General features: G+C 38.7%; 1 protein-coding gene across 7 annotated transcripts in view; it reads right to left on the bottom strand.

Moving 5' to 3' along the window:
• LOC109917771 (protein tyrosine phosphatase type IVA 3-like) overlaps positions 1 to 24,349 on the bottom strand; it is a 121,435-nt gene that overhangs the window by 11,015 nt on the left and 86,071 nt on the right. For 6 of the 7 annotated variants that reach the window (XM_048596104.1, XM_048596103.1, XM_048596102.1 and 3 more), the window contains 2 exons: positions 12,559 to 13,124; positions 5,259 to 5,351 (listed from right to left, as the gene is read on the bottom strand). In XM_048596104.1, the coding sequence (XP_048452061.1) occupies positions 5,259 to 5,351; positions 12,559 to 12,663 (198 nt within the window). In that variant the 5' untranslated portion in view covers positions 12,664 to 13,124. The remainder of the gene's footprint in view (positions 1 to 5,258; positions 5,352 to 12,558; positions 13,125 to 24,349) is intronic. The other variant, XM_048596105.1, reaches the window with a different exon arrangement.

The raw sequence follows: 24,349 nt of genomic DNA, 5'->3' as shown, positions 1-24,349 counted from the left end.
TGCTTGCACAGAGAGAGTTTGATGAGAAATATCTTTGACAGATGTTGACAGATGTTTTCAGGCTGGTCCAAACTCTGGTCACAGAAGATCATAGAATCCCTACAGCGTTGAAACAGGCCAATTGGCCTAACAAGTCCATACTGCCCCTCTGAAGAGCATCCCACCCAGACCCATCCCCCTACCCTTTCTCTGTAACCCTGCATTTACCATGGCTAATCCACCTAACTTACACCCCACTGGACACTGTAGGCAATTTAGCATGGCCAATCCACCTAGCCTGCACATCTTTGGACTGTGGGAGGAAACTGAAGCACCCAGTGGAAACTCATGCAGACATGGAGAGAATGTCTGTGTGGAGTTTGCACAGTCGCCTGAGGGTGGAATCGAACCTGGGTCCCTGGCGCTGTGAGGCAGCAGTACTAACCACTGATCCACCGTGCTGCCCCAACCCGGTATTGGTCATCAGTTAAGACCCCCAGGTACTGTAGCCACAGGTCATACAAACAAAAAAAAATGTAAACAGTATGCAATAGTAGTATATAGGCATTCAGGGGTTTAAACAGTATTCTTGTGGATATTCAGTCTGAGGCAGAGAAGCCCCCTTGCTATCTTAGCAGAGGAAAACTGAATAACTGGCGCAGGAGTTAAAACCTGTAATGTGGTTGAATAAGATGTATTGTGAAGGCCCAAAGAAAGGTATTTGATTTGATTTATTATTGTCACATGTACCAAGATACAGTGTAAAGTATTGTTTTGCACACTATCCAGGCAAATCATCTTACACAAGTGCATCAGATTAATAGAACAGAATGCAGAATATAATGTTACAGCTACAGTGAAAGATCAACTTTAATATATGAGAGGTTCTTTCAGAAATTTGGTAATAGTGAGGAAGAAGCTGTTCTTGAAAGTGCTGGTACATGTTTTCAAACTTTGCATCTTCTGCCTGACGGAAGACAGTGTTTGACAGTATAACCGGGGTGGGAGAGTCTTTGCCTATGTTGACTGCTTTCCCAACGCAGTGGGAAATATAGATGGACTCAATGGTTAGAAGGTTGGTTTGCGAGATGAACTGGGCTGTGTTCACAACTCTAACTTTTTGCGGTCTTGTGCACAACAGTCGCCATACCAAGCTGTCATGCATCCGCACAAGATGCTTTCTATGGTGCATCTAGATTGGTAAGAGTCATTGTGGACACGCCAAATTTATTTAGCACACCAATGCCTATACTTCCTAAGAAGGCTTTCTTAATGTAATATCAATGTGGATGAACCAGAACAGATTACGGGTGATAAGACAGTCTGGTAAACATCATGCAATCTGTCTGACGACTGATCAGGCAGTCGCAACATTAACCCGATTGCCTACATATCTAATCGATTAATAACACGATTGGTTTGTAACAGCAAAGGCAGGCTAAAAGCAATGTATAAAAAGTGTATGTTTCCCTTTGTTCAGTGAAGCAGCTTTTGGACACCCTCTCCCAAGCTTTTCTTCCCAGTAGTGCAAAATAACAAAGCCCTTTAACAATGAAGTACAACCGAGTATCAAGTGATTCATTTAATCATTCTGTCCCAACAATTTGGCACTGTGAGCAGCACGTGAGAAATGTGGACCAATGGGTAAAGGGACCAGATTATGTGAGTATCATATAGTCAAAGTAACCTGCAACCCTGGCTTCTTCCGTATCCCCTTATGGTGTCACGTCCGAATCTTAAAAGAAAGGGTCCACTGAGTGTCAAAGGACAGTAGGTGCTGGAATAATAAGTTTTGCAATCCCAGGATGATCACAGCCACCTTAATGTAAAGGCTAGGCAAGCAATCTCTTGGGTGGTTAAATAAACTGGGAAACACTCCAAAACATGTCTTGAGGATGGGGTGGGTCAACTGCATAGTTGGACTTAAACGAAACAGCGTATTCCAGGTCATAGTCACCAGAGACACGCCTTCACTGCAACGCAGGGTCCTCTTGATGGTTAAAGTTAATTGGTAAGATAATCCAAGTCATGTCTTGAGGAAAGAGTGGGGTCCTCAGTTGTCACCTACACGTTAAGACTTAACCGAAATGGGTTAACTAGTGTGACCAGGCAAATTTTCCCTCATAGGAGGGCATACAATTTCCTGCAACTATACATTCAGTCCCCAAGTCATTGATATTGATTATAAAGATTTGAGGTCCCAGCACCAAACCCTATGCCATGCCATGCCAAGTTGACAACTCAAATTTTGCCAACTCAAAAGTGAGCATTTATCTCTGACAAAAATAGAGATTGCTGGAAAAGCTCAGCAGGTCTGGCACCATCTATGGAGAGAAATCAGAGTTAACATTTTGGGTTGAGTGACCCTTCCTCAGAACATTTAACTCTATTGCTTCCCGTTAACTAGCTCTTCACCTTGCACACATCAGGACAAATGCAAACATGTTAAATGGCAAATGATCACAATTTACTTGGGAACAGGTTGGTCATTGGTTAGTAAGTTGCTCAAGGTGTGGCCATTGTAAAAGCAGCGGGGAACTAAAGGCTCTCCATGCTCCTGGGTAACTTCAACACCATGCAAGATATGAACATATTCCTTTTGTTTGCAGAGAACAGTTATTATTTCTTGCAAGATCAAGGCTATCTTGATCAGAACATTGTTCACTTTATAACATGTAAAGTTGCAAATAGCCAAAAGTCTACCATATGGCCTTAAAAAGTGCCTGGTCTACCTCCAAGTACTCTTGAAAGGCAAAGTATTTCAGAAATTTGCATGAGAGGTTAAGGAGGCGGTTTTGTGCTGCAACTGGGCAGCGGTGATTCGAGTGTTACTTTCCACCAACCAGATGCTACAGTCAGTCCAAAAACACAATTGAAAAGGTCATGTTTGAACATCAGCACCTGTGTATTGCCAAATACACAGGCTGATGTGTCCCAATGATTGTCTCATCAAATCAAACATGTTCCTTTGGCTGGTCTTAATAGGCAGAGTACAGTTTGTACTCAACCAGCTAAACCCAAGTAAACTGTCTACTGTTAGATGTGATTCTAAGAACAGCCAACAGATGTTGAACAATCTGGATTGCAATTATATCTACATTGACAACTAATTTAAGGTAATCAAATCAAATTCAAGCTTGGCTCATTTCAGCCTGCTGGAAGTGATATAAATTCATATGTGCGAATGCATCCTCTGCAAAGAAAAGAATACATTTAAGCCATGCACCTTTTTCTGAATTAACTGGAGGGCGGGAAAGCTGGTATCTCTAATAGCAACACCTCGTCTAATTAGAGTTGACATACCAACTACTCAGTGTCCCTTTTTTCTCCAATAGTATAAATTGTTGTGATGGTTTGAAATTTGGCATTCTTGCATTTGTCAGAATGAATACAAGATGAAAAATTTCAGCAGCATGTTTCTCTTTACAGAGATACTGTACATGGCTTTTATTTTCATGAAGTACAAATTTTATTTTAACGGAATGAGCCAGAGAAGTCAACTGACAATTTTTCACTTGTTATAAAAGTTCTCAAAATGACAGATTGAGGAATGCAAATTTTAAACTGGTTGGGTTCCAGACATTTGGCATAGCAATATAAAAAATTAAATTCCAGATACAAAGGTGGCTACTTAGAAGAGATTAGTTGTTGAGTCCAATTAAGAACTGAGAGTTGAAACTTCTTGGAAGCATTAACATAAAAATAGGATTATTTAAGTTAAAGTAACAATGCAATGAAAACTGGTTTAAATAGATAAGGTGAATAGAAAGGGTCTTTTCCCTAGGGTGGGAGGGGTCAAAACTAGGGGGCATATTTTTATGGTGAGAGAAGAAAGTTATGAAAAAAAGGAGAGAGGGTGGTTCGTCTGTGGAACGAACTGCCAGAGGAAGTGGTGGATGCAGTTACAACATTTCAAAGATGTTTGGATAAGTACATGAAGAGGAAAGGTTTGATAAGATATAGGCCAAACTCAGGCAAGTGGCATTAGTTTAGTTTGGGAATGTGCTTGGCGTGGACTAGGTGGACTGGAAGGTCTGTTTCCATAATGTATGGCTCTATTGGCCATTTTTAATAAGGGTGGAAATATGCTTATTAACTTTCAATGGATTTTAAGTGAGTGCAAAGTCAGATCTTGGCAGAAGACATTACAGAATGGCATATTTCCTAGACAAATCCAGTTCAATATTTACTAGGACTCCAAAAACACGCCTCGACAGCAGGTTGTTCTATGGCGCAGTAAGAATGATCAGTTATAACTTAATCATCACAGATGAGATCGAAGTGACTGCAAACATTTTCGTAAACATTACAACTTATCTATTCTCCTGAAAAAAAGTGTCTGATAAAATAAAGTTATAATAATAAATGCGAGAATGAAACACATAGGAAGGCATCGGTGGTGAGATAGGGGCATAATGACATCAAAAGCTGATTGTTTGGAAGGCTTTTGAATAAAGGTAGAGAACTAAACAGATTAGCTCAGTTGCCTAGATGGCTGGTTTGTAATGCAATGTTGCAATATTCAACTGCCACACTGTTTGAAGTTAAGAAGGACTTTGCATCTCAACCTCTCCTCTTGCCTAAGGTGTGGTGACCCTCAGGTTAAATGGCCAGAAGTCATCTCTCTCTCTCTGATGAGAGTGCAGCCTTATGGTCCTCTGGGATTGTGGTGACTACACATACGGGGTAGGCCATTTAATATTGAGGCGAGGGGTGCTTCTTCACTTAAACGGTACTGAACTTATGGAATTCTGTGGAAGCCATGGGGGGCAGGTCACTAAATATATTGAAGAGATAGATACATTTTTAGATATTAAAGCCATCATAGGGCGTGGTGAGAAAGTGTAATATAGCATCATAGTAAAGAATTAGCCATAATCATATTATATGGTGCAGCAAACTTGAAGGGCTGATTGGCCTACTCTCACTCCTAGTTTCTATGTCCAAAAGGACAAAAGCAAGCCTCATCATGTTTTAAAAATCAAAAGAACTGCGGATGCTGTAAATCAGGAATAAAAACAGAAGCTTCTGGAAAAGCTCAGCACATCTGGCAGCATCTGTGAAGAGAAAATCAGAGTTAATGTTTCGGGTCCAGTGACCCTTCCTCAGAATAACCCTTCTGAGATTGCAAGCTTGCAACGCTTAGTTTATTCACAATTCATTAACAACAGGTTTTCACTATTTTGCTCAGTTCAGTGTTTAGATTTTTCCATTTTATCTGGAAAAGTTCATAGAATTGCTTTAACCAACTGGAAGTTAAAGTGAAACTTCATACTTACGATTACATCAATACCTTCATTCTCCAGTGGAGTCTTGTCATACGTGGCGTCACATACTCTCACAAGAGTGGTCACACCATATTTTTGTAGCTCCTAAAGGAGTGATGAACACAATGAAACATACTATTTCAAACAATACAGGAAAAGACAGATGGCTGAAGGAATCACAGATACTCTTGTTTTTATTTTGCTTGAGATGGTTTTTCCAATTTTAGAAAAGACTGCAAACTTAACTCAAATTCAGATCTTTTGGATGCTCAGTTTTAAAAAGAAACTCAAATGTAGCTGGAGTTGGCCCTTATTTCAGAAACAGGAACAAGTAAAATTTGACAGCAGTTTTTTTACATTTTGTCCATATTCAAACTTTCTTGCTGGTTGGACGATAGGTTGAAAAGCAAATATTTAGTTTTAATTGAAAAGAGTTAGTTAATTTTCAACATCAGTCTGCCTGATATTCTTTTAAAAATTTTTTCACAAAATTTGTGCATTTGGGGTTTGGCTAGTCTGGCATTTATTGTCCATTCCCAATTCCCCTCGAGAAGCAAATTTTAACATTACCATAGCACAGAAAATAGTCATTTAGTCCATCATGTCAATATCAATTCAAAGAAAGAGTCTCACATCCTTGCTCCCACAACCTTGTAATATTTTCCTTTTCTACAATACATCCAATTTATTTCTGAGAATTACTTTTAAATTTGTTTCTATGTTTCCATAGGTAATATAGTCCCAATCATCAATCTTATTGTAAATGGAAACGGATTCTTATTTACTTCAATTCTTTCATGACTTCATTAAATCTCCCTTTAGCCTTATCTGCTCCAAGATCCATGCTTCGCAGGTTCTCTAAGCTCTCTGTGTGACTGATGTTTTTAATCTGTGGTACCGTCTCTAAAATCTTGATGTCCTTCCTATAGTGTAATATCTAGAATTGATACACAATATTTCAGCTGATGCTTAACCAGTAATTTATAGAAGTTCAGCACAGTATCCTTAATTTTGTACTGCACTTTTCTTTATAAAGATCAGAATTGGAACCAGTTATCTCCTGTGATATGTGCATGCAGACCTGCCCTGTAACAGTCCCTAAAACACTGTTTGCGATTTGTCACTCACAACGCAAATGGGAATGATTAGTTAAATCAATGTTGTTGAGTGACACATGAGCAGAAGGCCTTGTTCTAAGGTTCCTGCATCACCACAAAGGACAAACACTGAGCAGCGATGTGGGATAGAAAACCTTGGAGATTCCAAAAGTTGGTCCAAAGATGCCTTCCTTTTAGAAAAAAAAATTATCCTCTAAGCCTCCAGATTTTCTTTAACACTTTAGCAATGATTCTAGTACCTTTCTAGTAAGTTATGCAAAACCAACAGGCTTCACAGAATCATACAATTATTATGGCACAGAAGGAAGTCATTTCCTGCACCAGCTGTATTATCTCGTGCCAATTTCCTGCCTTTTCCCCATATCACCATTACTATCCAAAAAACTCCAATGATCTCTTGAATGCCTCAATCAAACCCACCTTTACCACGTTTCCAGGTTGTGCATTGCATACCCCAACGAATTGCTGTGTGAAGGAGTTCTTTCTAGTAACACTCTTGCTTCGTTTGCACAGCACTCTAAATCCCTTTCATTATTGCTTCTTTTACAAATGCAAACAGCTTCATCCGATCTACTCTGTCCAGCTCACTCATGATTTTGAAAATCTCAACTGGAACTCCTCGCAGCCTTCTTTTCTCCAGGAAGAACAGTCCCAACTTCTTTAATCTATCTTCATAGCTAATGCTTCTCGTACCTGGAAGCATTCTAGTCAATTGCTTCTGTACTCTTGCATTCTCATTTTTCTTAAAATGTGACACCCATAACTGTACAGAATAGTTCAGCTAAGGTCTAATAAATGCCTTGTACAACATCACCCCCTTGTAGTCTATATTCTTATTCATAGAGCTGATAACAATGCACGCTTTATTTACTGCCTCCTATCCTGTCACCATCAATGATCTGTACACCAGGTTCCTCTGCGGCTGCAGCCCCTTTAGAACAGTGCCCTTATTTTATATTGCCTTTCAGTGTTCTTCCAACCAAAGTACATCACCTCATACTTCTCTGCATTGAACCTTATCTGCTACCTATCTGCTCACTCTGCAAACTTGTTAATATTCTTTTGGATAACGTCTTCTCCCTTCTTGTTTTTCCTCGAAGATCTCTGTGGGTCTTTTTCCTGACGTTCAATGTTAATATTCCAACTGTATTTTAACAATTTTTCATTCTGCAACGCTTTGAAAACTGAAACCATTACTTCCTTCAGATAACGTGATGGGCTCCTTAATGTGAGGTGGTTTAGAGGGGATTTGAAGATTTTTTTTTAAAATAACCTAAAGGTTGGTCGGTATCTGGAACACACTTCCATCAAATAAACAGGGCTGCAGGGCAAAAATCTTTAAATTTAGTCTGATAATCATGAACAAAATGATGACTCTTTTTAACCAAAAAAGAAATTAGTTTTCTAACGCAATCTGCAATAGCTGTCCAACTTTGCAAGTTAAACCATTCAATTGACTGAAACATGACTGATGAGAATAAACAGCTCAGTTGTCAGCTTCAAGAGGTGGGAACCATTTAGACATTCAAGAACTATATAGATGAACGTTACAAATGCCATACCAAATAAGGTTACAGGACAAGTGCTGAAAACTGGGATTAGAATTGACTGACTTGGAAGAATAGCATGAGCACGGTGAACTGAAGGGCCTCGTTTCGTGCTTTAAGAACTCTATGACTCTGATTTTTTTTTTTAATTAACCTTCAATTCTCACTATTTTTGGGATTGACATTATAGAAAAACATCAATTATCACAAAATTAAGCATTTCACCAGCCTGTTAAGCTGCACCATCCCATTTAGCTTGACAATTTACTTTATTCAGGTTTGAAACCACTTCATAGTATTTTTACTGATTACAGCTACATAGAGTCATAGTCATACAACATGGAAAAGATCCTTTGGTCCAACTAGTCCACGCTGACCATGTTCTCAAACTAAACTAGTCCCACTTGCATGCATTTGATCCATACTCCTCTACACCTTTCCTAATCATATACTTATCCAAATGTTTTTTTAAATGTTTTAACTGTACCTACATCCATCACTTCCTCTGACAGTATATTCCACAGACGAATCACCCTGTGTGAAAAAGTTGCCCGTGTCCTGTGTAAAACTTTCTCCTCTCACTTTAAAACTATGCCTCCTAGTTTTGAACTCCCCATCTTAGGGCAGAGACCCTTGTTACTCACCTTATCTATGCCCCTCATGATTTTATAAACCTCAACAAACTCACCCCTCAACCTCCTACGCTCCAATGAAAAAAAAAGACCCAGCTTATCCAACCTATTTCTATTACTCAAACCCTTCATTCCTGGCAATATCCTAGTAAGTCTTTTCTTGACCCTCTCCAATTTAATAACATCCTTCCTATAACAGGGTGACTAGAACCACACACAGTACTCTGGAAAAGGCCTCATCAACGTCCTGTACAACACTAACATGATGTCCCAACTCCTACACTCAAAGGTCTGAGCATTTGTTTTTAATAGAAAAGAATCCCTACAGTGTGGACCAGCATGTGTATGATTAGTGTCAAAGTACAGAAAACTGTCAAAGTTGTAAATGTAGAAAAACATTTTCAATTGTTTACAGTTCATGTTGCAGCACAAACCGTGTTTTTCAATCCCATATGAAATTGCACTATTGTTTCTTAAGTGGCAAACTGAATTGAAGCAGGGCGAAGATAAAACCCTCCAAGGAGTCTCAAGTTGGATGATGTTTGAGCCTTGGCTTTGGTCTTCAATCAATAAACAAAAAAAAAAAAGAGTAAATGTGGTCACATTTTAAATAAGGCCTTTTATTAGAATTACTGTGTGAACATTTTGGGATCCATAACCAAAACCCAATCATTTTATAATAACTTTGGTAGGTTACATCAGGTTTCTGAGTGTTAGTTTGGAGAGCTCATGGAACTCTGAACTACAGGGCTGTCTATCTGTAAAAGGTCCATAAATGGAACAGTTGGCTGTTTATAAAATGTTTCATACAGTTTACAAATGTAGGTAATTACTTTCAGTTGAAAAATGCCTCCATTATTGTTACCTGCCTCAGTTCTATACCTTTAAAATGAGTAACCCACCCCCCACCGGAACATAATCAGGCATTTTCTCTACTTAGTACAACAAAACAGTAATGGAGATTCTGAAGACCAAGAATTGAGAGATTCTTATTACGCACAAAAAAATCCCTTATAAACATTGCCATTTTCAAATGGCAATAAATGAGAAACAACTCTGGGCTTTTCTCTCAGTATTTTAGTGCTAGACTTGCTCAAAATTCTGCTTTCATCAATGGAGATGGCTTCAATTTAAAATGAGCTTATCCTCTGCAGTTCGAGGTTCCTGCTAAGTGCATGCTGATGTAATGAGATTGAAATTGCAGTCCTGGTTAAAGGACGCTAAGAAATAGAATTATTCACTAAATCAGCACAGCCCTCTGCATTATCAAGAAAAGGTTTGAAATCGGAGCAGATGGTGTCAAAAGTAACACCTGATGAAATGAATTTGTGGGCAGACCATGATATCGTGCCTGATGAATTTTGAGTGGAACATTTAAGCAAGCAAGCATCTGGAATCTGAATGTAACCCTTTTCCATCTTCCAAGAAAGGTTTAAAATTTTCCTTTAGGTTTATTGGACTACAAAATTAATATTCATTACTTTATTCTATAGGAACCCTATTCCCCACCTCAGAATTATGGTGCTTTTTACTCATGACGTATTTATCCAGAATCAGAAAAAAGATCATACCTCAAAAGTCATTTTTCCATCAGATTACTAAGCTACTGCACAGACACTGGCCTTTGCTTGCATATTTCTTTGCAAGATATTATGTGTAGAGTCATACATGTCTGCAGCACAGAAAAAGGCCCTTTGGCCCATCGTGTCCATGCCGGTCAAAAACAACCACCTATCTATTCTAATCCCATTTTCCAGCACATGGCCTGATATACCTTGGCATTGCAAATGCACATCTAAATATTTCTTAAATGTTATGAGGGTTTCTGCCTCCTGCAGACAGTGAGCTCCAGATTCTAACGACCTTCTGGGTGAATAAGTTTCCCTCACATTTCCTCTAAACCTTCTGCCTCCTCTAAACCTTAAACCTGTAGCCCAGTCACTGATCCCTCCATCAAGGGGAAGAGTTTCTTCCTGTTTACCCTATCTATGCCCCTCAATTTTATACATCTTGATCATGTACCCTCTCAGTCTCCTCTGCTCTTAAAGGAAAACAAACCACACAGTCTGTTAAATCTCTCTTCATCTCTCTAGCCTGGGCACAATCCTGGTAAAACTCCTCTGTATCGCCTCCAGTACCATCACATCCCTCCCACAATGTGGATTCCAGAAATGCACAAATACTCAAGATGTGGCCACGTTTATCCAGACTGAAGTCCATTTGCCACTGATCAGCCCATCTGACTAGCCCATCTGACTAGCCCATCTATACCCTCTTGTAGTCAAAGGCTATCCTCACTATTTATCACGCCACTAATTTTCGTATTATCCATAAACTTGCTGATCAACCGCCTACATTAGTCTAAGTCATTCATATAAAACAGCAAGGGCCCAAACACATGCATATTTTGAACTTATGAAGATTGAGGATGAAGGAAAGTGCAAGATGTTTCAAGTCAGATTAAGACAATGCAAATTCCTCTAACTTTTGAGTAATGTATGAGTGTTTCAGAATAAATAAATTTCCTGAAACAGAAATGTATCGTTATTGTATCTTATCTGTACAGATTAGACATTAAGAACTGAAGCAACAAGAGCAAGAGCAGATAGAGCATAAGGACCCTTGAACCTGTTCTACTATTCAATAAAGAAGAGTGCAGATCTGACCCTTGCCTCAGCTCCACTTTTCTGGCTGTTCCCCACAACCATTGACTCCCCAATTCTTGAAAATCTGTCCAATGTGGCAATAAATATATTTCATGGCTCTGCCGTCACAGCTGTCTGCAATACAGAATTCCAAAGGTTCACAACTGAGACGACATTGCTCCTAATTTCCATTTTAAATATCAGATTCTTTATTCTGCAACTATGTCACCAGCTCAAGAATCCTTCCCAAGGATATACCTTTCATTCTGCTGAACTCCAATGAGCATTGGCACGACCTGCCCAACCTTTTCTCTAAGGCAAGTAACTGTCATCTTGGGTATCAAACTAGTGAACTGCCTCTAATACAAATGTATCCCTTAAACAAGGAGGCCTAAGCTGCATATAGCACTCTGGGTGTGATCTCATCTATGCCCTGTACAGTTCTAGTAAGATATCCCTACATCTATACTCCGGTCTTCCTACGTTCAAGGCCAACTATCCATTTGCCTTCCTTGCACAAACATTTGAGATTCAACATCTTGAGGGTTACCACTGAACTGGACTAGCAATATATGCAATGTAGCTACAGGAGTAAGTCAGAAGTTAGGAGTTCAGTGATAAGTAACATACCTGTCTCTCTTGTGCTCACTTGAGTAACACCCCATCTAACACCTTCAACATATACTTCCTCCAACTTAAGAGTTAAACTCCTTAAACAACACCTTCCAAATCTGTGACTTCTACCACTGGGAAGGAGAAGGGCAGCAGATGCATAGGAACACCAGCTCCTGCATGGTTTCCTCCTAAATGTATACCCATCCAGACATAACTCTATATCACCATGCCTACACCGTCACTGGGACAAAAATCCTGGAAATCCCTCCTTAGCAGGTGTACCTACACCACATGAAATGCTGAGGTTTTAAAAGAAGCTCACTATCTTTTCAAGGATAATAAATATTGGCCTTTATCAGACTGTGCTTCAGTTGAAAATCCTGATACTGAATTTCAAAGATTAAAAATTCTAGCTGAATTGTTGAAAGGAACGGAATTGGATCAGTGTGTTAAGAGAAAGATAAACATTATTGTTCCTGCTCTGCAATATTTTTGTAATTCTTGATGTTGACCAAACGACCGTGCATCTTTATTATTTTTAATCATAGGAAACTATCAATTCACAGAACTCAAAACTCAAAAAATCACTCAAAGTACATTTTGGGGTTACCAACAAGCACTCTCAAGTATGCATTGGTGGAAACCATAAAACAGTAGTCACCCAATCATTCTTTGTGCAATCATAATCAGAGTCATAATTTGAACAATTGGCATATTATGAATGCTGTAAACATGTTTAGCACTTCAAAACTCACCTCTATAAATGCACTCAGTGTGGCATTTGTAGGATTGTGGGTAATGAGAAACCTCATGTGCTTGTAACTAACTTCTACAGGCGCAGGCCGATTTATCCGAGCCATGGGGGTCAGAATCAGTGGCACAAAGAAGTATATTAGTACAAGGTCAGTATATGGTCCCAATCTCTCCAAGTCAATACATGCGCACTGTGTTCATATGACTGTATGTTTCTTATTGCAGCAAAAGGAAATATTCTTCTTTGAATCTTCTTAATCAGCCTCCTTTTTTTCCCCACTTGTTATGTACTCTCCTTCAAACCATGTATAATTTTACATTCAGCAGTTCAGTCACCCCATTTGGAGATACATTGCAAGGCAGTAGGAACACAACTGGAGATACTGAACAGGCCAAGTCTGTTATCTCTCCTAATCTTGTCAGAAACAAAGCGTTTGATGGCTAATCCAAAGTGCGGTTTTCAAGTTCAGATCTACTTGTCTGCGAAGATGCTATGTTGTGCTGGGCAATAGCCACTGCTGTTTCTCACAAACTCCATAAAAGTGTGCTGAAAGGAGCTGTTGAACCACTAGAAAGGGAAAGAAATTTTTTTTTAATTTTAGAAGGGTTGCATAAGAAGTTATATTAGACAAAAATCTCAAGTAACTGCCTACAATCAGGAAGATAATATAACCACTGAACAAGATAACTTGTGCCCCATTTCACTCTTGGATTACTTAACTACTGAATGCATCCAAGTTACTGAATGACAACACAGTTTGCTTCATGCCACACCTAAAATGTTAACCCTCAAATAATTTTGTGTAAACTGTGACTAATGTTTGTTGCTTTCACAAAGGAAACATCAGCATTAGTATAAACAAACTAGACATATTGACATGCGCCACATTAAGAATTTATGCTGTGACTGATTCATCCTTCAGTTATAGTACATGCTTTCAACACAACTGATAAATTTCCCAATTTTCTATTGCCTTTTAAGTATTCTATTTTAGCAATTCTTGTACCTTTTCCCTCAGCAATGTAGGTGCAATCAAGAGTTTAACCTGTATTGTGGGTTTGCTTGTTGGGCTGCATGAGGTCATTAAATCAAATGACTTAGTACAAGCCTAACAAAATGTTTAATTTTAAGATTCTGACCCAGTAAGCTGCTAATTATAGGATTTAAAAAAGTGAACAAAGCTTCTTTAGAAGGTGGTTATAAACATGAAGCAAAATCTTTTGATTGCTGCCAACTGAACATACTAAAATAATTTTTCATCGCGGTAATTATTATTCATTAAATGAGAGGTTATGCCTCCTTTAACTTCTAGATAAGTATTTACATATATGTTTGTTTCACATATTACACAGTCAACATGAATCAAAACAAATAGTTGATGTAACAGCTCACATACAGCAAATACTGACAATCATACTATTTGAGTTGTAAGCCGCACATAAAGGAGTGAAACGGTAGTCAAAAAGTACTGTTCTGATTCAGAGGGATAAAGGAATCAATCAGATTAGACGACCATAAACAAATTGCAGAATTTAAATGTCATGTTTTCTTTCAGTTCTCTTGCAGTATTTGTTAAGCCAAAATAGGAAAATAGTAACAAAATCAGAAATTGCTGGAAAAACTCAGGTCTGGCAGCATCTGTGGAGAGAAATCAGTTAAGGTTTTGGGTCCGGTGATCTGCCTTCACAACTAATGGTAGCCTGGAAAAAGTTTGTTTTTATTCAGAAGATAGGGTGGGGAGAGGGGATAGAGACCAATGAAAAAGAAAAACAGTTGGATAGAGAAAGGAGTGGATAACGGTCAGTCTAGGAGAATGAATAGCTATGTTGAATCCTCCATGTTGAATACTACCTGGAGGAAGGATGGAAGGTGAAAAGGGAGCAGATTGTACCTTGGATGGGGTACTTCAATGTCTATAATCAAAAAAGTGGCCCAGTAACACTGAGCTGGCAATTGTAAAGGACATTGTTGTTAGTCTGGGTCTGCTGTATATGTTAAGGAAACCAAAAAAGGAAAAAAACTACGATATCTTGCCCTCACCAATCTACCTGTTGGAACTGCATCTGTTCACAGCTGTTATTGACAGTAGTGAACACTGCAACAATTGCATTATATGGCATTACCTCCGCTAAACAGAGCGGATTTCAACAGATCTAGCAAATTGAGGCTGGATAAAAGATTCTGCCCATCATTAGCAACAATTAGTAACCTCATGGCCCAGCCTGTACTCCATTCTACCAGTACCATCAACCAAGGGACTAACCCTGGTTTCAATGATGCATGAAGGAGGGCATGCCCAGAGCAGCACCAGGGATAAATAAAAACAAACCTTCATAGGTGAAGGTACAACACAGGATTACTTGCATGCCACAGTGCAAAGAGCATGCAATAGACAGAGTTAAGCAATCCCACAACCAACAGGTCAGATCAGAGTATAGCACGCCTGCTGCATCCAGTCATGAATGATGGTAGACAATTAAACCAACAAGAGGGGCCTCAACAAATATCTCCAAGCTTCAAGATGGGATGGATGGCACATCAGTGCAGGAGTCTGAAGCATTTACAACCATCTTCAGCCAAAAGTACCAACTGAGTTATTTATTTCTGGCCCCTCCTGAGGTCCCAGAAAGAAAGAAAATCTGGCCTATTGACTTTGTGCCAGCTTTTTCAAAAAGCAGTCCAGTTACTTCCAATCTCATTATCCGCTCAAATCCCAGCAATATTTCTTTCAGTATTTAACCAATTCCCTTTTCAAAGTTATTATTAAATTTATGCCTACCATCTTATTATTAGGCAGTGCATTCAAATCTTAACTTGCTAGAAGGCTTTTCCTCATGTCACTTTTTAAAAAAATTCTTCCATGGGAGGTGGGTGATACCGTGTAGACCAGCATCGCTTCCCTATCTCTAACTGCCCAGCAGTACGTGGAGATCAGTCACCTTATTGTATCATTGGAGACCCTGGTCTGTAGGGACACTTGCTGTGTTGTTCGAAGACTTCTCAGACTGGATGGTATGTGGTTTGAAGGCGAATTTTCAGCTGGTGATGTTACCATGTATCTTCTTCCCTGGTCCTTTTAGGGTGGTAGGAAGTTGCACATTTTGAAAGTAGTGTTGAAGAAGCCTTGCTAAATTGCTGTACTGCATCCTTAAATGCTCCCACTGTATGTTGCTTATGTTGGTGGCTGCAACTCCACTTCCAAGGATCTATGAATCTGCACCCCAAGGTCTCTTTGTTCAGCAACACTCCCCGGGACATTACCATTAAGTATACAAGTCCTGCCCTGAGTTGCCTTATCAAAATGCGGTAACTCACATCTATCTAAATTAAACTCCATCTGTCACTACACAGCCCTTTTGTCCATCTGATCAAGGTACTGTTGTACTCTGAGATAACCTTCTTCACCGTCCAGATTCTTTTTGTATAGGCAAGTACAGTGACCCTTTGCACCATTCGACTTGCAAAGATCTAAAAATGCAGGGCAATGTTTGCAACTGACCCACTTCTCACACAACTTGCTTACTTTCAGCATCATGGCTACTATGCTAATACTAATAACTGTAGCTAATGCTTGGAGTTTTGGTTGTCTGGCTCAAATGTTCTGCTATCTTTAAGCCATGCATTAACATTGAGTGACCTTTGTTTTTCTCCAAAAAGTTCTTTATTGAAAGCTTCAAATCGGTTGTGAAGCTATACTTTGCTCAGCCTCTGAAAAATGAGCCTTCACGCTTGCCACCGTGCCTATTGACAATCTGATCAATTGAATCTTGTAGCTGTTGTGCGCAAGACATCAGCTCTACATGGTGAGTTCTAAAGTTTTCTTTACACGAAGCAGATATTCTCACATTTCTCATAGCTTAGCTGGATTTCGCTTGAACCCTCAAGAATCTTCTTGACTATGCAATTCTTTGCTTCTAATGGATTTCTTTATTTTCACTATATAGATCTGCAACAGCTAAGTTTGAAATGCATAGCCCTATCCTTTGTTTAAACAGCCTAAATTCAGACAGGACATCTGTGGCTTTCAGTTCATACTAGGGTATTTGATAGTCATTTGTCTAAATTTCTGGCCTTTTGTCAAAGCAGTTGACGTCTAGCAGATATACAGTAGTTTTGCTATTCTAAGATTATTCTGTGGAGACTCACTGCAGTTGCTGATTTTTGTTTAGCGCTGTTTTTGACTGCAGGTAGAATTTCTTTTAACTTTTTTTCAACAACACAATGTGCAATGATTTTCTTTCTGGGGTTCTATTGTAGTTGTAGTTTCTACATTGCTTCAAGGCTCGTCTGAGGTTTTGTGATTTTCAAAACCTTGTATTTTATAGGGAAAATCCCACCACTGCCACCATGTTGCATTTCTTGGGTTATTGGTTGCCACAGTTAACGCAGATTTGGGTTGCATGAAAATCATACAAAGTTCAGATTGAAATGTATCTGTAATTATATACAAATCCTTCTTTAGCATGTTTCTGCTAGACTACAGTTGGTCATGTGGTTACATCCTGGTTCTTGCCTTATAAGTATATCCTTAGGGCGAAGCTCTTAAAGTATACATAATCTCTGCAACTGAAGACTCTTCCCACTCTACTTTAGCAACTGCTTATTCTGAAAGCAATGCAGTACTATTATATTCATGGTTGAATCTCTGGAAACCGAGGAGCTGAATCATGAGTAATTTCATGCTAAGATTACCTGTTTTACACTGTAAATCAGAGCAGCAATGTGTCAAGTTATGAATTAAGTTCCTGATATAAAATGAGCATAGTGCCTTAAATATCAAATTTGCACACTTAACAGGGGGACTGGTTTAGCTGTTCCATTAAACAGTTTGAGCATAGCCTTGTTCTTCTGAAAATATCACTTCTACATGCTTTAAGAAAGAGTCTTGTTTCAAGAAAAAAAATTGCATCTGCACAAATCAGCTGTTGAGATTCATCTGGAGTTTAGACTATTTCCATTTTAACAAGAATGGTGTCCCAAATTTGTACTGATTAATTAAATATTACTTTTAGAAATACACAAGTACAACAAGCTAAAGGCAGATTTTCTATACTAAATAGCTTCTCTTCTGTTTAACCATCCAAATAACCGATATTTGGGAATACTATACACAGCTGCCTGGCAACACGCGTAAGAAGCTGTTGAATTTAAGCAAGACAATACCATTGTATCATTATAAAAACTAATTCCCTCCTCCTGACATTTTTAATACGCTCCACTACATATTTTCCAGTTATAAACTGGAAGCAAATGCACGGAATCTCATCAGAAGAAAGGCACTATATAAAGAATAGATCAGGTTGTAGCAAATCTCATTCACTTCACCTGTGCTACCCTTACTAGATTATTAGGTTTGGTACAAGTCTACAAATATACTGCTACTGAAGTTTAAACTATTAACTCGTCAAGTGTAAATATCTACCTTCATCTGTAAATCTCTTCTTACCTTACTACTCAGGTGCTAGAAATGAAATCTCCAGAGAATGCTCTGTGCAAACTGCCTGCAAACCTGGTTTCTAATTACTATTACTGCTCCAAACCAGTTGTTACTGCATGTACCAAGCCACATGATACTGACAGCAGGTTTTGTTAATGTCAGAAACAAATGGCCCCTTAATGCTATTAGGCTGGCCTGCTGACAACCAAGAATATTCAAGTCACACAACTGTTCTCATCCCAAGCAGATCTGAAACTAATAATAGATATTTTTGTAATAAAAAAAGGGGTTTATATTTAGAACAGTATTAACGTGAATTCAGGAACAAAATACGTTACAGTGGCTCCAAATATACCTACATTCACTTTCGTTTGCCATTTTAAGTAGACTCTAAATTGTACAGTTCTTTATCTTTTAACTACAAAAAATCATAACGACATCAATGCGATTATACAAATTGAGCTAATTCAACTTGAAATATATTAGCTAATCACTCTGAGTAGCGTTGTAATAATACAGTAACTACTCAGATGGGAGACCATTCCATTCGTAGTATTCTTTTTGTGCATTTCCAATAACTTAGACCCCCATTAGCTGCAAGAATAAAATACTACAAATGCTAGCAATCCTAAATTAAAAACAGAAAATGCTGCAAAATGCTCAGCCAGTCAGGCAGTATCTGTGGAGAGAATACTAAATTAATGCCACAAAATCCCATCTGTTTCTTCTCTCTCGAAGCCCTTAAAAAGGGTTCTGGAAAATCACCCATGCAGTTTGCTCTACTAACCATCGTTTGAAACAAAATAAATCCTCCATTTCTATTTACTTTTGTTGCACTTAATTTGCAAATATGGTCTTTGTGATTCAATTCTGGATACAACCTATGACTTAGTAAATTGTATTAAGATGCAGATACACTCAGAACCACAGGAAGAAATTAATGAAGGCATTGAAAGGGCAGGCTATTTGGATCTACTGTTTTTCCCTGTCCAAAATATTACTGCTCCCAGGCTTTTAGAACTATACCTAACATGTTTAAGGATAAAGTAAAATCGGCGGATTTTAGGAGATCAAAAACAAAAACAAAGTGTCACAGAAAGAGTTAACATTTCAAGTGCAATATGACTTTTCTTTGAACCGTATTTTGTGACAAGGTTATGGTGATACCATGGCTTTAAGAGGTGTATTTTGTGAAGAAAATTTGAGAGAGGTAGTGGCTTGACACACCTTGTCAAGCCTTGGATAACACAGCAGGCCAGGCAGCATCAGAGGAGCTGGAAAGCTGACGTTTCAGGTCGGGACCCTTCTTCAGAAATTTGGGGGGGGGTGGTGGGGGGAAAGAGAGGGGAAAGAGAGAAGGGAGCTCTGAAATAAATAGAGTGGAGGGGTGGGGCTGGGGAAGGTAGGTGGAATGGTGATAAGTGAATGCAGGCAGTGGTGGGGATTGGTCAGTGAGGTGGGAGGAGCGGATAGTTCGGAGAGATGATGGACAGGTTGTGTCAGGTCAAGGAGGCAGGGATGAGAGGGACGGTTAGTCATGGGATGAGGCTGGGGGTGGGGAGATTTTGAAACTAGTATCCCATTGTGAAGCTTTGGGTTTTCTTTAAAAAGGTTGTAACAACAGAAGCAGCCTGAATGGGTGGGGTCAAGCTCCCACATAACCAGGATTTTTAGTTTTAGCTTTATGCAGTTTCTGAGGTCATGAAGCAGATGTGGAAGCTGTTTTTCTTCTCTCTGGTACAACTAAAAGCTTAAAGTTCTCTTCCTGCTGCTAGAATTGCATGTGAGACAATCTATTTTACTGAACTTGCCTTTACCAAGGGTGTGTTTATGGGATGTTACTATATTGGAACAGTTAATTGGTAGTAGTTAATATGTATATTATTTTGTTAGGCATTTCAATAGAGTTACAGTTAAGCTAATTTTTTTTTTAAATCTTGTTTGTATTTTAACTGTAGTGTAAATAAAGTGTGTTGAAAGTCAAGTAGTCTGACCAACTGAATTGTATCTGGAACATGAAGCCTTACACTTACTTAATAAAATAAGTTAGGGTCTAGGCTATCTTCTTAACATATTTTGAGGGGGTTTGGTCTAGTCCATAAAATTTAGGCACAATGGAAGTAATTGCCACAATATAACAAAAGAAGTGCTAGAAGGACAAGGGCAGCAGATGCATAGGAATGCCACCACAGCAAATTTTCCCTCCAAAACATAACACACATCATCCTGACCTAGAACAAACTATATTGTTATTTCTTCATGTCACTGGATCTAAATCTTGAAACTCCCTTCCAAGTAGCACTTTGGGTGGACCTATACCAGGTCAAGAAAGCAGCACACCATCACCTTCTTTAGGGAAATTGGGGATGTGTAATAATACATGCCGATCTAGACAGTGACACCCAAATCCTGTGAATACAATTTCGTTTTTAAAAATGATTTTCATTTGAAAGAAGCTCTGTTTTACTTTCCCACCACTTCAATAAGTCACAGCATAATAGAATTCTAATAGTACAGAAAAAGTGCATTTCAGTCAACATGTTTATGATGAATCTTTGCAAAATCAACTCAACTAGTCTGGCACCCCCACTTTTTCATCATAGCCCAGCTGAACATTTCTATTTGTACAACTACCAAACTGAATCTGTCTCCAATACCATTTCAGGCAGTGCACTCCAGATCCTAACCATTCACCGTGTTTAAAGAAAGATCCTTATGTTGCATTTAATGACCAATCAGTTCAAGTTGGTGACCAATCACCTTAAGCTGGTTCCCTATTCTTCCAATGTTGCAAACAGTTTTTTCCTGATATACTTTATCCAAACCACTCATGATTTTGAGGATCTTCATCAAATTTCCTCCCAGCACTTTTTTGCCCATAGTGGTGAGAATGAATAGCTATCACAAGGAGTGATTGAAACAGGAAGTATAGACGGACCTACTAGAAGTTAGACAAGTACCTGAGGTAGGTGGTGTTGCAACACAGCTCAAAAGAGGTCCACTGATTCCCTTGCAGTCCTATTACTCAACTGGTCACTGATTTTAAGTCTAACCAGGTTGTTAGGCCAATTTATGTAGATTTTATTCTGTACCTAACTTAGCATTTGAAGTAAGTCAACCAGGCTTTGTTTAGTCAATAAAAAAAACAAGTTTATTACAAATAAAATTAAACATGCTAAAGGTTTTTATGAATGGTTTTTGACTGTGTAAAGATAGAAATGACTTGATTTCTAATCTCATAATTTACAGGAGCCCAACTGATAGAACAAACTATGGTCAAACTCAAACTGTAATCGCAATAGAGGCAGATCCAATATATTTTCGAACAATTCACCCCCAATGCTGGTGACCATGAGAGTTACAAAATTTCATTAAAACTCCTTAAAGAATTATGATTCTTCACTTTTGACAAACTCTCTTTGAAACTCCCTTAAGAGCCAGACCATCATTAACTGCATCAAAAACTGTTCCGGTTCTAGCGCTTCACCTTCCTTTCCTGGGACAGCCCTCCCAAGATTGGAAACTGCACTTCAACGCTTCCTCCAAGGCACAACACCAGGTTTTCACAGACAGGTGCTGTACTAGCTTGGTGAAGCTAAGTTTATTTCCTAAGCTCTAATCTTATTCAGCACACAAAGCAAATATTAAATGTAGGTTTCCTTCACACTTATTCACAGCTGCATTCAATTAAGAGCACACAGCTTTGTCTAAGCACCCACAGTTTTTCTGGAGGTCCGATTTCAAACACATTGCTGCCCAATTCCCAGAACTACTCGTGCAATTCTAATAGCACAAAGTCATTCAATTGTTCTTGGCCTGAGTCCCCAGCTACAAAAACTGTGTAGTTCAAATGCTTTTTCACCAGTACATCTTAATATTTCTTTTCTGCAAGCTTGTTGGTTTTCTCTAACTAACTGTGACTTTGAACTCCACTTCTGCAATTTCTGAACTGTTTTGAGTGACCGATTGAAAACCTTACAACAAACCACATTCTTGGCCCTGGATAGTATAGTATGTAACTAATATTTTAGACAATCAAATGTATCAATCAGCAGTTGAACTCAAATGTAACAAACTCTTTGGGACTGGCTGTATCCCAGTACATTACAATGTTCACTGAGTGCTGGCTCTGACAACCCAAAATAAATAAAGAATCATCACAGCAGGAATAGATGGTTAGAATGATAGATTTTGGTTGCAGAAAGATGGGACAAGTGTAGCACAAACAGCAGCATGGATAGGTTTTGCCATAAGGTCTGATTTTGTGTATAGCCTACGTAACATCTTCCTTACAACAATAGCTACAGCTTCTTAAATTCCTCTACATAACCAAAATCCCCAAACCCTGGCATCTCACATGAATCTTTTCTGCTTTTACTTCCTTCCTAAGTTTTGATGCTCAGATCTATGCACAATATTGCAGTTGAAGCTGATTTAATATTTTATGAATTCTGCTAATTCTTCCATACTTCTATACTCATGTCATTAATAAAGCAGAGGATCACATATGCCTTATTAACACCTTTCTCAAACTGCCCTGCCAGCTTCAATGATTTCTGAAAATACACCACAGGTCCCTTTGTTCTTATAACCCTATAGAAATGTACCCATTATTTTGCATTAATGCACTGTACATGCCTTTAATATTGCTTTTCAGTCCTTTAACATGTAGTGCAACTATGTCTGCATCTTAAAAAGGAATGTTGTTTATTGTACCCAGCTTGTCCCCATTTGGCACATCCCAACTGCTATGTCACTGCACACCTGTTTAGATTCATAGAAACCTTGTTCCCAGGCAACGGCTAGGGAGCAACAACAGAACATTGTAACATTGCTGGCAATTCTATGGCTTGTCTGGATAGATGAATGCAAGTCTATTAGTAAGTACTTTTGTCTTATTCAACTTAGAAGTAACATAAAACAGTGACTTGAATAGCAGCTTTTTGAAATATGGTTGGCTCCCAATCCACTACACTTCTTGCACACTCAAAGAATTAAAAATTGTAAACTGCAGTTATTCTTTAAAAATCAGCCAATGATAGAGATCCCAAGCTATGCACTGTTCCATGTGTTCAATATACCATTACTCGGAACGAGGAAGCTCCTCATTCTTTTCATATTTTAAATAAGTGTAACAGAGCCTGTGTTAGCCGTATTGGTCTCTATAGCCACCTATGGACTCACTGAGAATGGAAGAGAGTCACCCTTGCGAGGGACCGATGACTGAAAAAAAAGGTAGAAATTCCTGAAATGGCATAACTGATAATTGGCACTAAAGTTTATTGTTTTGTCAGCAATCTTGCCAATGTGAAGTTGGACCAAAGTTTCCATGGTCCTCATGTGAATTACCAGAACATAAGCGCAAGTGTTAAAAAAATCAGTATGAATCATGCACAGCCACTGAGTGAAAAAGGAACTCAAAAGGGGCCCCTCTGAAAGGGAAGAAGGAAAATGCTTGTTTTTTTCCTCCTAAGCTTGGCAGTTCAAGATTAGTGGACAGTGCCCAGTCTATATTTCTTTTCAGAAATTCCTCTTTCCCTGCTTCTATAGGAATTTTAGAAGTAAGGATTTTTATTTAAAGAAAAACATGATACTGAGCCCCATAACAAGAGAACCTAAGCAGTAAGGCCCTGTATAATAGCACAAAAACTGGATCATTCACTGGTAAATCATTGCCTTAGCAGTGAACACCTGCTTTCTGCAGGACTTCAAATGTCAGCAGAGAGCATAATCTATAACAAATCATATCAGTAAACTGACCTTATTCTTCTGTTGTTTTATGATCACGAGACCTGAACCACAAAGTTAAACACCATGAAGTGGTTTGACTATTTTAGTTGGGCTTTGAATTTTGTATTTTAGTTTATATTCAACATATTTCATTAACTATGTAACTTTAGAGGCTCACATTAAAGCCCTCTAGAAACTCACAAAAACCAATGCAAGCAAGTATGTGTACTGACAGAAGTACATCAGCACTCAGTACAGCCCAGTGGTATTGGCACTGAACAACAATCCAAGTTATGAACTCAAACTACGCCATGGCAGGTTGTGAAAGAAAACTCAAATGTAAAAAGATGGTTGAATGTTCTGCAAAATTATATCTACGTTTGTAAATCATATTACTCCACAGATCATTTTGACTGGGGGCTGTCTAGCAAAATGAAGGTTGCTTATTGTAAGCACTCCCATCCTTGTGTCAATAAATAGAATGATTCAAAAGCAACCAACATTTTTGCAATTTGCCTACTATTCCATCATAACTTCCTGGCACCTCCCCTCATTCGCCCCAAGATCCAGTTTTCAATAGGTTTAATTGCTAAAAAAGTTACCTAATCAGGCATCAAATAGGAAA

This window comes from Rhincodon typus, chromosome 4 (genome assembly GCF_021869965.1).
Source record: "Rhincodon typus isolate 14 chromosome 4, sRhiTyp1.1, whole genome shotgun sequence".
Lineage (NCBI taxonomy): Eukaryota > Metazoa > Chordata > Chondrichthyes > Orectolobiformes > Rhincodontidae > Rhincodon > Rhincodon typus.
The sequence above is the reverse complement of the archived record's forward strand: the minus strand, read 5'-3'. Positions and strand labels throughout refer to the sequence as shown.